Source organism: Ammospiza nelsoni, chromosome 3 (assembly GCF_027579445.1).
Source record: "Ammospiza nelsoni isolate bAmmNel1 chromosome 3, bAmmNel1.pri, whole genome shotgun sequence".
In the NCBI taxonomy this organism is placed as follows: Eukaryota; Metazoa; Chordata; class Aves; order Passeriformes; family Passerellidae; genus Ammospiza; species Ammospiza nelsoni.
The window spans coordinates 61,741,056-61,754,214 of record NC_080635.1 but is presented as its reverse complement, the minus strand read 5'-3'; the positions used below and the strand labels follow the sequence as shown (position 1 = coordinate 61,754,214).

General features: G+C 41.9%; 1 protein-coding gene across 2 annotated transcripts in view; it reads right to left on the bottom strand.

Annotated features, from left to right (window-relative positions):
- Nucleotides 1–12,814, bottom strand: part of THEMIS (thymocyte selection associated) — a 76,615-nt gene extending 63,801 nt beyond the window's left edge. For both annotated transcript variants that reach the window (XM_059468937.1, XM_059468938.1), the window contains exon 1: nucleotides 12,678–12,814. In XM_059468937.1, the coding sequence (XP_059324920.1) occupies nucleotides 12,678–12,768 (91 nt within the window). In that variant the 5' untranslated portion in view covers nucleotides 12,769–12,814. The remainder of the gene's footprint in view (nucleotides 1–12,677) is intronic.
- Between the last annotated feature and the right edge of the window lie 345 nt (nucleotides 12,815–13,159).

Genomic DNA, 13,159 nt, shown 5'->3' with positions numbered 1-13,159 from the left:
CACAGGGAGAAGAACAAAGCCAAAAAACTCAAAAGTCAAGTTATGAAGAAGAAGGAAAATTCTTCCTGGTTTCTGCAGGAGATAAGCAGAAGCTTTGGGGCATGGGATCAGTTAACTATATATATAAAGGCAATGCAGTGAACACATAGTGTTCCATTTGTAGATAGAATTGCATTGAACACACAACATCAGAAATGTTGACTTTAATACTAGTTTCTGTTCTTCTGTGCATTTCCTCCCAAGAACTAACCAAGATCTGTCCTGAAGCAATGTGGGCATGCTCTTTCTGAAATCTCATCTCAAAATTTCATTTCCCTTGTCATGAGAAACACTGTTCTCATTTCCACTCCCAATGTATTGGTGAGTGTATTTATTTGCTCTCCTATCAGTATTGTTCAGCTACTTAAAATACTTTCTTTCTCATTTCCATTTTTCCCTTCCCCAAAGGGTTCTCAGGGTTAATTTTGCCTTTTGCTTTATCTCCTCTGAGAAGAGAGATATTCCTTCACACAATGGCTCTAAGCCCTTAGTTATATCTTGTTCAGTTTAAAGTTTTGCCTTTTTACTTTTTTTTTTTTTTTAACCTAGGTAAGAAGAATGGTATCAGGCAATGAGAAATATTTAAAACCTGACCTCTGACTACATAGTTGCAATCAATAATTGAGAAGGCCAGTACTGAAATATCATTATTGCTGGCAGAACTCCCTTCCTTGAAGAGCAACACTCTTTACAGCTCTCCTTGTAGATGGTGAGGATAGTGGGAAGAAAAGAAAAACCAAAAACAGCTTACTTTTCTTTTTTCCACCCAAGTGTCACACCAAAAACCCCAACAATTAGCTGACTGATCTTTCTGGTCTTCATTCAAGAACAGTTCCAGTCCTGAATGTAGCCTAGGCTGATAAGCATCTCTTACTGAGTCTGTGATCTATTTATTAACTCTGCTGCAGCACCTGCAAATGACAAGTGCTTGACTATCTCCTAGACCTCAAGAGAAGTCACTGGGAGCCCAGTCTGAGCATAATTTATTCTTGTGTTAGCCTAAACCTACCCAAAGCCTCAACAGAGCACCAAAAACAACAGGAGAATGCTGGCGAGTAATGCTGAGCAACTGGGTAAGTCTGCTCTTTTGTGAATATGTGTCCAGAAAAACCTATTGGTTGCTTGTGCAATGCTTTCAACAACTGAGATGAACACCAGAAAATCCTCAGTTTCCCTGAAGATGATGTAGGTTTTTTAACCCTCTGGAGAATGCATCTTGATTGAAAAAATAAATTAAAAAACCATCTGGAAGATGCTGTTCACAGGCTGGATGGGACAACATCCCCTGTTTTCCCTTGCTGAGGACCCTGTACAGGCTTAAGATCTCTGCTGTGCTTAGATTCCAAACTCACCCAGAAGGCTTCCTGCTGCACACCAGGATGACGACTAACTCAGAGGTATTCTGGAATACAGTGCCACACAAATATCAACCAGTGCCAGGTGAAGAAAAGTGCTGTTTAAGCATGCTTTCAACATTTCGGGTACTGAGCAGAAGAGCAAGACAGCTGCTGCTCTCTAAATAAAAAGGACAATCTGGTTTTCTTACTGTAAAAATAGTGTATAGTTGTTTGCACTGTTCAGTCCCTTAGGAATTCAACACAGACTAACTCAGCTGCCTCTGTGGAAATTGCTACAGCTCCCATCAGGAGGCTGGTCGCTGCTAATACTGATCATGAAGTGCCATGTCTCACATTTTTAGTACTCCAGGTATTTTAATACTCACATTTTTAATACTCCAGGTATAGTGACTCCACCATTTCCCTGGGCAGCCTGTTCCAGTGCTTCTCTCCAGTACACTCTTTCAGTGAACATTTTTTTCCCAATATTTGAGATGAGCCTCCCCTGGCACAACTTGGGGCCATTTTCCGTAGTTATGTCACTGGTTGCCTGGGGGAAGAGAGTAACCCTCACCTCACCACAGCCTCCTTTTTGGTAGTTTTAGAGAATGATAAGATCTCCTCAGCCTTGTTTTTTCCCGGCTTAAATTCCACAGCTCCCTCAGCTGCTCCTTATAGGATTTCTGTTCAATCCCCTTCAACAGCTCTTTTTTACTTTGCTGGGCAAGCTCCAGAACCTCAATGTCTTTCCTGTCATTGTTTCACCACCACTCTCTGGGCTTGGCCATCCAGCCAGTTTTATATCCAGTGACGAGTACACTTGTCCAAGCTGTGGGCTGCCCACTTCCCAAGAGAATGCTGTGGGAGACTGTGCTAAAGGTTTTCCCAAAATCTGAGTAGGCAACATCCACAGCCTTTCCCTCATCTACTAAATGAGGCAGTTAAGGGGCTAAAGCTCTTTAAAAACTGTTATTGAATATTTAATGACCATTTCAGTCTATATCTGCCACAGAGTGATTCCACAAAACCCCCCAAGAAAATAAAAATCAAGGGAGGTCATTGTCCTACCATCAAAGAAATTAACATGGGTGCATAATCCACTGGCAAACAAAATGCTTTGCAATAAGTAAGGACCACAGGATAGTAATTTTCTTTTGTAGAAGAGAAGTTGGATATATAATAATGGAATGATGGAGGTTGCCACCACATTTTCCATCTAAGATATCAGAGACCAACTTTCAACAGATTATCAATAGTAAAACTTGTATTACCAGATTTATTTGAAATAATAGGCCAAGAATTTGAAAGATTATAAGGATGAGAGGTTGGATGGGTGATTGCTAACTGTCTGAGACCATGATTGCAGAAGGCTCATTTTTATTAATACTAGGATTTAGAAAAAAAAAATTAAAATCTGCCAGCCACATTTTTGGGGGTACATTTGCACATACAGTATTGATTTTAATTACATATTTGTCTGCAACTAGGTTGCTTTGGCCCTGATTTTAGCCCTTGCTTGGCAGTCTGCCTGGAATAATACAATGAAGATTACATTCAGACAAGAAAAATGTTACCTAGGCACTTGCAGCAAATATTTGTGCTGGTAAAAGGGAGCCAGGGAAAGCGCATAGCTTTCAAAAAGGATAATAAAAGTACTTTTTCCTTTTTGAAACCATGATAATTAATCTTAAAACATTTGAAAATTCCCACTTTGTGACAATGTGACCCTGAGAGATTTTACTTCAGCTGTGTAATATGGAGCCCTCACACAATATATTGAAAAATAAAATTTTAATTAAAATGCACTTTTTAACATTTATTTGTTGTTGCTCAAAAATAACTTTGTTTTTCCCACTCAAGTCACAAAGAAAATGTAACTCTTTGAAAATGCAAATCAAATGGCCTTGAGAACAGAATGGTTTGATTTGAGAAAGATGTATGCAATATAATGCAAAAACCCCCCCAAACCAACATTTTAACAGAACCTAGAATAAAGCAGTTTATTTACAGTGATCAAACAATGCCCCTGAAGGCTATAATTAAAGAGCTTGTTGCCTTTGAAAGAACCATTTCTGAAATGCTACTTTGTTCAATAAAAACCACATTTATATCCTTTCATAAGCTCATCTCTAGTTCAACAATCACAGTGTTATCAACCACTGTGATCAGATCAAAGCAAGCGTCACAATCAGTTCAGTATCTTTTCCCTCCATCTTCCCTACAATGTTAAGCAGCCACACCACCATCCTCCCTAACATAAGCTCTTTATTTGATTTATTTCTCATTATAGGTACAAGAGGAACACTTTTGTATTAAAAACAGCAATATAAAATATAAATACAGTGAATGCCTGAGATGGAGGATATCATTCTTAATGTCAGGGCATCTGACAGTACCACTGAGATAAATATTTTATAATGCAAGGTGAAACAATAAAATATCTCAGTAATATGCCCCCTTTTCTTCCCAGCAGCTTGGAGCTCTGTTGGTGACTGCTCTCGGAGCGAACGCCTCACTGATGCTGATAGAAGCGGCTCCCAGTCAGGGCCGGAGTAAACAGCAGCGATACATCACAGGGATGGAGCTCCTTTCTGCCAAACACCCCGGGCAGTTCAGCATGAAGGGCCAGGGAGAGCGGTGCAGACGACACAAAAGACTTGACTAAGGTGGCACAGAGGGTTATTCAGCAGCGGTGAAGCCCAAGCCCAGGCTGGCTGACTCCCAGTCTCACAGCCCGTCTGACACAGGGTGCTGCTAAGCTCTTCCAAGTATCCCCCTCTTTTATTTTTTTTTCTTTTTTTTTTTAAACAAAGACCAAGCTTTTTTCCCAACAAAACCACTTTGGAGGCCAAACACTAGGCATTGACTGCCTAGTCCCATGAGTTTGAATCTTTGAAGGAAAATATTTTCTCTTTCATGTCTCAGTAACACTCACGGAATTCATTGCAGCTGGCAGGCTGAGCAGTCTTTGAAAGGAGATCCAAAGAACCAGGAGCCTGGCTGCTTAGTGGGGAGATGAAAGATCCCCCTACATCTCCTGAAAGAGTAGAACATTGTCCCAATGTCCTTTTCCCAGTGCTCTTTTCTCCACTATTAAGTTGTCATCAGCTGCCCATATGGGTGCTGTCTTCACTATCAGACATGACTCTGTTTCAGGGGCTGGTGAAAAGGTCCTAAAGGCTCCATGCCCTGGTGCAGCCATTCAGCCAGAATTACAATAACCCATTCTCCCCTACAACATAGCTCAGCTGAAATCACAGTTTTATTAAGGCTCCTGCAGGCTCTCAAAGCAATATGAAGGGCATAATGGATCTATAATTAGTGTCGATAAAAAAAGGTATCATTCTTTATGGGCATTATTTGAGGGCTGGCCAATTGTTCAGAGTTTATGCTCTTTGGCAAGAAAAGAGATCTATTTTAAAGTTTTAAGGAGGAGAGTTTTGCTTAATCATTTAAATCATTTTATACTCTGATTAAGCAGAAGGAAAAGCAAACAATTTCTGATGGGGAGACATTAGGTAGTTTTTTATTCCAGTCAAATATCTCCTGAGCACAAAAGGTGCTCAGCAGTCTGCTGAATTTCCCCCACCAAACTCAAATAATCCAATGCCTTGTAGGGAAGAGGCTGGAAATCATGCACAATGACAGACAAAGAAGGAAGCATACCCCAGCTTCTCTCTCTAACCCCAGGCCGTGAGAGTGGCTGCAAGCAGGATAAAACACTGTAATGGCTTTTATCCACCCCTCCCTTCCTAACCCCAGAAGGTGCCCTCCCTGAGAGCAGGTGAGCCCAGCTCCCCAGTGCCCACACAGTGCTCCAGATGCCCAAGGATAACAGTGGTCATGAAGGCAGTGTGAATTTGAGTGGAAGATCCTTTGTCAAATGACAGAGCAACTTATTGGGCTTTCAAAACCTCTTCTCTCTTTACCATGTCCTAAGCAACAAAAATCTTCAGGTTAGATCTGTTTGGGACACAAATCTTCCAAAAGAGACTATGCAAAGATGCATTTTACCTAGATCATATCTACTTAGGCTGTGAAGGGTCTGATTTTTGCCCGCACGAAACCATCAAAAAACAAAAGCCATTAAGATTTATCTTTTGCCATATAAAGTCAAACTTTAAATGTCAAGTGCTTTAAGCCATTTCAATCATAATGGACTTTAAAAAGAAATTACTTCTGAGGTTTCTGATTTATTACTTTCCTGATAAGTTTATGGCCACATTTTTTTAAAAATGCATTCTTCTGATTCTCATCTATCTAGAGGCTCACATACTGCAGCAGAGCTTTATGCATGCAGCACCCACTATAGTGGAAAGAGCAAGTAAAACCACAGCTCCCAATTTGACCTTTTATTTGGGTTTACCCAAATGAGTCAGAATTACTACAGCACTGAAGACAATGCCCAAACCTGATTTTGAACAGCATTAGTCACTGTTATAGCTGGTCAGGATTTATTTAGATTTATTAATTTTCTTTACAGCATTAATTAATTTGAATTTAATATGTTTATTCACATATATGTTCAACAGAAAACTACATTTTTTTGGATGAGGTTTAGGAAGGCTGCTCAAACTGAGTTGCAGGATCAGATCAGAGTGTTGAGCACTTCACAGGTGCAGTCCAGAACTGGAAACATGTTTAAGCATTTTTCCCCTACTTAGATCAGAGCATGATGCTCTTTGTGCCACTTCTGTGTGTCCAAGTGACCTAACCAGAAACAGTGGACCTGGACAAATGCCATGTTCCTTCATGAACACAACACCAGGTATTTGAAGAAAAAGTTCTATCACAAAAGACCTGTAGCTCAGAAACATCGTGTGGTCATGGGCTTGTGAATGATGGGATGTTTACCCCAGGATCTTCCCTCCTACGCAATTTGTCATGGCTGTCCCTTCTTCCCTTCTTCTTTCCAGAGCCTGAGTTTATGAAAACTATCTTAGTACTTTTACAGGTTTTTTACGGGTTTGTGGGAAGGGAAACAGGGCTCCTCCTGCTGCAGACCTCCTCCTCCTCACATTCCTGGAGCCCGAGTGCAATGGCAACTGGGGAGCTCTCTGCTATAGGACACCAACACATTGAGGGAGCTTCAGCAAGACAGGACAAGGAGTTGACCCCTGCATTGAGACAAGCCAGGCAATTTGGGTATTCTTCCTACCTTCTGTGCCATCCACGGGGAGGCCCAAAACTGAATGTCACAGAAAGAAAATCCCCTCAGAGGAGATCCTCAAATTAGCTTCACCTGGTAGAGTGCCAGCTACCCAGGGTCAGATTTTTCTCACTGTGTCTGTATGAGTCATTCCATTGAGGGCAGCAGTATGAATAAAATGAGCAATATTTGACCCCAAAAAGTCAGGGTTTGTTCTCACATCCACTGAAGAACACTTTCTTTCTTTCTTGTTTAGAATAAAACAGGCATTTGAAGCAGCTTGAACAAGGGCAGGAGAGTTTCAGTGGTTTGTATTAATAGAGAAAATTAACCAATATGCTCCAACTAATGACCACAAAAAAGAATCCAAACTACTCTGGCTGTACTTAAGGCTCTTGCTCCTACTTGATCAATCAAGAAGAACAGAAACAACTGTATTTACAGGAAACCATCCTTGCACTTTCTGATATATTTATCTATCTTTAAAAAATCTTCTCTATCTTAAAAATAAAAAGACACAAATTACTAAGTGAAAGCACTGTACCACAAGTTTCACCAATTTCACAAGCAGTTCTCCCTTGGCATGCACTCCAGTGAGAATCCACCCAGTAATGAGGAGAATGATAATAACTTTTAATGATATTTCACCTCTAAGAAATACAGCCCTAATTATCTTCATCAAAGCTGTCTTATGTTTAGCCTCTGTTTAAATTATTTGTTGCTTTTTGTAAGAAAAAGTAGTTTTATTAATCCTCTGCCATCCAGGATGAAGAGGCAATTTGCTTGTTTTATCCATACATATTATAGACTGCATATCCTAGCCTTCATCAACTCATTGGCTTATCATACTTGACAAGGGAGAAGGATTTGTTCTCTCTAGGTTGGCTTAGAAACAGTAAAACAGTTGTACCCTACGTGATCATTTTTGAACTGTTAGTGTTGAGAGACATTTCTTGTCTAAATTAGGACTCAGGGTAGCTGAGTTTGGATAGATAAGGATTCCTTTTGCATTCAGCTTGCCTAGCTACAATAACAGGGTTAACAACTGTTTCGAACTCTGTTGATGATCAGCAGAGCCCATCACTTCCCTGAAATGCTTGCAGAAATGGCTGCTGGAAAGATGCCATTTTCCAGTCACAGAAGCAGAGAGAGTGAAACCAAAACTGCAGAGACAGCGAGCGAATGTGGATACGCAGCCAGCAAGAGGAACCATGAGTCATGTTGTTTAGAGTTGACCAAAATGAGTTTTGAAATGGAGCTATTCACCCAAGGGTTTTGTTTGGCATTGTCTCTCAGCAATCCTCACATGTTTGGTGCAGCTGTCAGCGAGCACCAAACATCTGCCCAGAGGAGGAATCCCAACCTGCCAATTCTAAGAATCTTTAGATCCCTTAAGTCTGGAAGGACATTAACCAAGGATATACTTGTGACCCCACAGTTGCCTCTTCCCAGTATGTCCTCCCTGCACAGATCTAGCGCTTTCCTGAATCCCAGAGACTGGAGTACCACAGCTACAGCACACTGCCTCCCTGCATACCCAGGCTGCAGAGATGGAGGCTGCTGGCTTAGAGTCCCCTTCTCCTCAGAGAAGGAGCTCAGAGTTTCCTGATGTGTTTCACAGGCCTGTTGTAAAAGAGGGTATGTCCTGGAACTGCAATTTACACAACACACATGCTGTTTTCAAATAACTGAATTGCAGAGCAGAGCTACAAACTCTCCCCACGCTCTGGCAAGTTTCAACCCCTGAAGAAATGGGGGAATACCATTAATGATGCATGTGTTTAGGTGGGGCAAGAATGAGAAGACTGTGGGTAGGCTAATGACAACAAACATCAACAGAAGAGGTTCCTTGAGAGGTTCTTCATTTTTCACAATTAAAATTGGCACTTTTTACTGTTTTGCCACTGGTTAAATTAAGCCTGCAAAATATTAAATTCAACTACCCATAAAATAATTATATTAGTATTAAAATAGACAGAATTTTTGCAACATAAAAATGAAAACCTACACTTGCATGCTATCTGTAAAAATCAGTGGTCAGACAGTACTTACCTCACTAAGTATCAATATTTACTAAAATGTTCAAAGAAAGATATTTGATCAATCAAATCAGTTCCCTGTGGAGTTTCAGCAATTTAATTTTTTAAAAACCTATTTTAATGAGCTATTAAGTTGTCATGTACTTCAGTCTGCACCGTAGTTCCTTTCTAATCAGTGCTGATTACCAAGTTATCTGTATCTGGTGGCAGACTTGCTTTCATTTTATAATCATCCTTCCTATTCCCTTCAGAGATTCAACAGTGCAGTCCAGTTTCTGTAGTAAGGACATTACAACTGCAGAGTCCAGAGCAACTGCCCTGACAGGCATCCCTGGCATTTGCAGAACTACCATCTCCTTTCATCTGTGTTTCTGTTTTCAAACCAGGGATGATGATAATTTCTCTGCTTCTGGATGGGCTTTTGATGATGATGAAAAGCATTTTGGAAGAACTCAGGGCTCTTACCAACACCCCACATTTCTGACTCTGCAAAGTGGCAGACAGGAGTAGGTGATGGCTGCAGGTTGGGTCTCTGACTATGCAGCCCCACACAGCTGGAGCCAAAGCAGAATAGAAACATGGAAGTGTGAACAAGAGTCTCCAATCTTGACTATTCTGCCTAGAGGCAAACTGGTAAGGCTTTAGCCAGCCCCAAAGTCCAAGTGTGGCATTCAAATCACTGATATCATTCAAGGAAAATGCTTTCCTCTTCTTTGTGCCCAGAACAGAGAGCTAAACAGCAACAGAACTTCCTGAGAAAGTGTTGAAAACATAGTATTCACTACCAACAGCAAAAGTTCAGTTGCCCAGAGCTTTTCTAGCTGAAAGTATTCCATGTGGAAGCAGGGTCTATAAAGTTGTGTCCATTTGCAGTTTGGGGAACTACAGTTAAATACATCACATTCCAGTAGTATCAGCAGAAACATAATTTTTTTATAGGCCAGTAGAGAGACTAATGGTAGAATGAGTGCACACAGCATATGTTTTCTACTTGCTCTCCCCTGGGAACAGTAGCAGGCAGGCTTGGGTCTGAAAGGAGAGACCTAGATTGTATTTGGTGTAATATGTATAAAAAAGCAGAATGGATTCTTTCAGAGATGTTACCTTGCCAAAGGCAAGGAAATTCCCACTCTCTCCCTGGAGCTTGACTTTGCAGCTTCTAATAAAAATACCTCACCACATGGAAAACATTCATCCTCACAGAGCATTAAACTTTCCTTATGCTTCCAGAGGTACTGAAAATCTGTCAGGAGCTGTAAGGCTAGTTTGCAAGTCCTATATTTATAAAATCATTAGACCTAAGTGCAGTGTGTGGAAAATGCCACTTCCAATGGAGTAAATGGAGAGTTTCATCCCTACAGCACACAGAGCACCAGAGAAGAGCAGTGAATCAATTACACCGTGTTGTCTTATTATCAAGTATCTTGCTGTAGCCTTCTTTGGTTGGCTGCTACAGCTTTGAGGTGACAGCTCTAATGGATGTAATAGACCAGCATTTACCCCATTAGCCATTCTGTGTACCTGCCTATGCTATGTTAAGAAAACTTGCCCTTTTTGAGGGGGGTTCTGAAGGGGGAAATATACATTAATATTTACATATATAAAAATTCTTCCTATTTAGAATTCTTACACAGGAAAATTAAGTACCCCTTCTTAGGATCTTCTCCCTTACTATCTGCAGGTTGTGCTGAGAATGGTTACAGATTCCTATGAAGTCCCCTTCCACAAAAGCACTTACCTGAGTGGGCTGCCTGTGTAGCCATTTGGGAGCTATTACAATCAGTGCACAAATGCTCAGATTTGGTCCCAGCAGCCAGAGCAATAAACCCATTGTCCCTGCCAACAGACCTGCCATTACCCACACTGTGATTGCTGGTGGACTGCATGGGGTCAGAGAGATCAAAAAGGTTGGTGCAGGGGCAGAGGGATCTGCCTGAGGAAGGACTAAAGAGTGGTTGTCCTAATGGAAACTTGAAGTGCTCAAAGTGGCCCGTTCTCCTGTTTAGCAATATAAGAGGAGTTACTCCAGACTGTCTTTGAAGTACTAGTCTTTCAACAGAAAATGTGACATAAATCATAATGCAATCACAGAACAATGTGTTCACCCCAGCTGCCTGGTGCAGAAGGAAGGAAAATATTCAGGAAAGATCTGACACAGACAGAGAGCTCAGGGAAGAAGGGAGAGAAAGGGAGTGAGGGCCTGGCCTGAGAAGACCTTTTGTAGCCCTAGATCCTGCAAACCTATCAGGCACCAAGTGTCCTGAGCATCTCAATCTTCCTCTGAAACAGGGAAGAAGAGGAACACACAGAAGCCTACTACAGGACACCAGTGTTCCTAGGTACTTGCAAGTATTTTTTTGGGAGATGATGGCTGTGAGGGCAAGGAGCCAAGCAGAATAGATCAGTCTTGCCTGTTGTATAAACAAGAGACTCATGCATGGCTGTTAGTGCTGCAGCTGCTGTGCTGGGGGGACACGTATGAGAACAGCTGAGAAGCCACCAGGAGCAGAGGACCGGAAGAGGTAGTGCTGCTGAAGGCCAAAAAGGCACTGGAGCAGTACGAGGGCTGTCACTTTTTAGTGCTAATATTCTCAGGAGCCCATACCACCTCCTCCCAAGGCTAATCAATAGCTAATAGACTTTTTCTTTCACATGTGAGGAATTGCTGCAGAGTGGTCTGTGTGCTTACTCACCAGTGTTTTTCTCCTCAGGAAAATTAAAGGGCTTAGACTGCATAGAGAATCACCAACTTAAATACTCTGGCTACAAAAATGTACTGGTATAAGTTTTACCATTCATGAGCATTAGGACGCAGACTGCATGAACTCAGAAATCTACAGACAGCTGGGCTACCATCATTTTACCATAGCATTTTGTATATATACATGTATATATATATATATATATATGTATAGTTTAAAAGATAAAACTTGAACAGGCCACATAGCAAAGTTCAGAATAACAGTATTTTCAAAAGTTTCTTGTTATTTTAGCTAAGTTTATTTCCCAGAACACTTTTTCTATGTATCAGTATTATTCATAGGTAGTTTCCAGGGCGGCCAGCATGAGCAATCAGGAGCACATGGACAGTACTCTACCATCACAAATTCAGTATGCCCTTTCCCATTTCCTTTCTGCCCAAAGAGGCTGTTGTCATGGAGGGAAAAATCACCCACTCTGGCCACAGCTGCTGATTGCCAATCAGACTCTGGCCACCTCCTCTCTCCTTCTGTGGTGCAGCATGGAAATATTTAGATTGATGTTAAGATAGATGTTGTGGATCCCATAGCGGGTGTTTGGCTGAAGCTGAAGCAGACTTCAGTTCATTTCATGAAAACCTCTCTGTTTTATTAGTTGAACCTGTGTTTTTCCCTGTCAGTGGCATGGAAGCAACTTTTTCTAGACTGATACATGGGCTTGACATGACATCTTCACTGTCATTGAACAAAGTCCATGCCCAAACCAAGAGCAGATTTTTCCCACTAAAGCGAGTCTCTTCGACACAACCTTTCCAGTGTGCTTTGTGCACAAGCAGAGCACTAAAAACATCATAACAATAGATCTGCAGCAGGAAAACCCAGTAAAATATTACCCCTGTGTTTCTCCTGTCCAGCTCATACCAACTCCTTTGCATGGTTGCACACTTGAAGTGCCCCCCAAATACAGAGCAGAATTTCAGGAAAATCTTATGGTCCTTCATGGTCACTTTCCAGACTCCCTGGTTCTTTATTTCTGAGTCAGAAGAGACTTCTCCATGGCAGGCCCAGAAGTCCAAGAGGAGTTAAATAAATTAACCTCTGTGAGGTGATTTGCAGTTGCTGGATTGATAGCTCTGTGTTAGTGCAAAGCAAATTCATGTCTTATTCCAGTACTCTTTCCAGGATATAAGGACTAACTAGTTTCTTTTTCACTGCCAGTGAGAAGACCAAGTGCACGCTGCACCAAAGGCATTTCCAAAGCCTTTGATAAAACACTCAGCTGTGGGAAACTTCTAGGAGACAACTCCATGAGCATCCTTCCTATGCCTCCCCCCATTCTACACTCCAGTCTGAAGAGGGATCTGATGTCAAATACAGGCTTGCAAAGCCCTGCCAGAAAACATTTGATGCTCACCTTGACAATAGATGCCTGACTGGATTTGGAGGACCCTGGGAAGGGCTCTGAGGTCCAGAGAATGAATGAACTTCTGCAGGGTAGAGGCCATGATCCGCAGCACTGCAGCATGTGGGTTTGGCACGTAAATACCAGTGAGAAGCTCTCAAGGCAGCAACATTCTCAGCCTGGTGCATGCTGTGCTCGGAAGCTCCACAGCAGAGGGGAGGAGTGGCATGGGGAGGAACTTCTGCTTCCTTCCCTCTGTGGCTGCCTCCTCCCATAGGTGCAGCTGGAGCAGAGTGAGGCAGCTGGTGGTCCCATCAGCTGGTTCTGGCACCCACATCCACCAAAGGTGTGTGCCAGGCTGGGAGACATGGGAGGTTGCTGTGGGTACTGGGCTCCAAAGGGGAAAGGGAGATCTGGTACAAAATTTCATCAGTGATAGTTATTGACCCAGTGAAAAGAAGACACTGAACATCAGCCCTGCCTAGAGAGGGTAA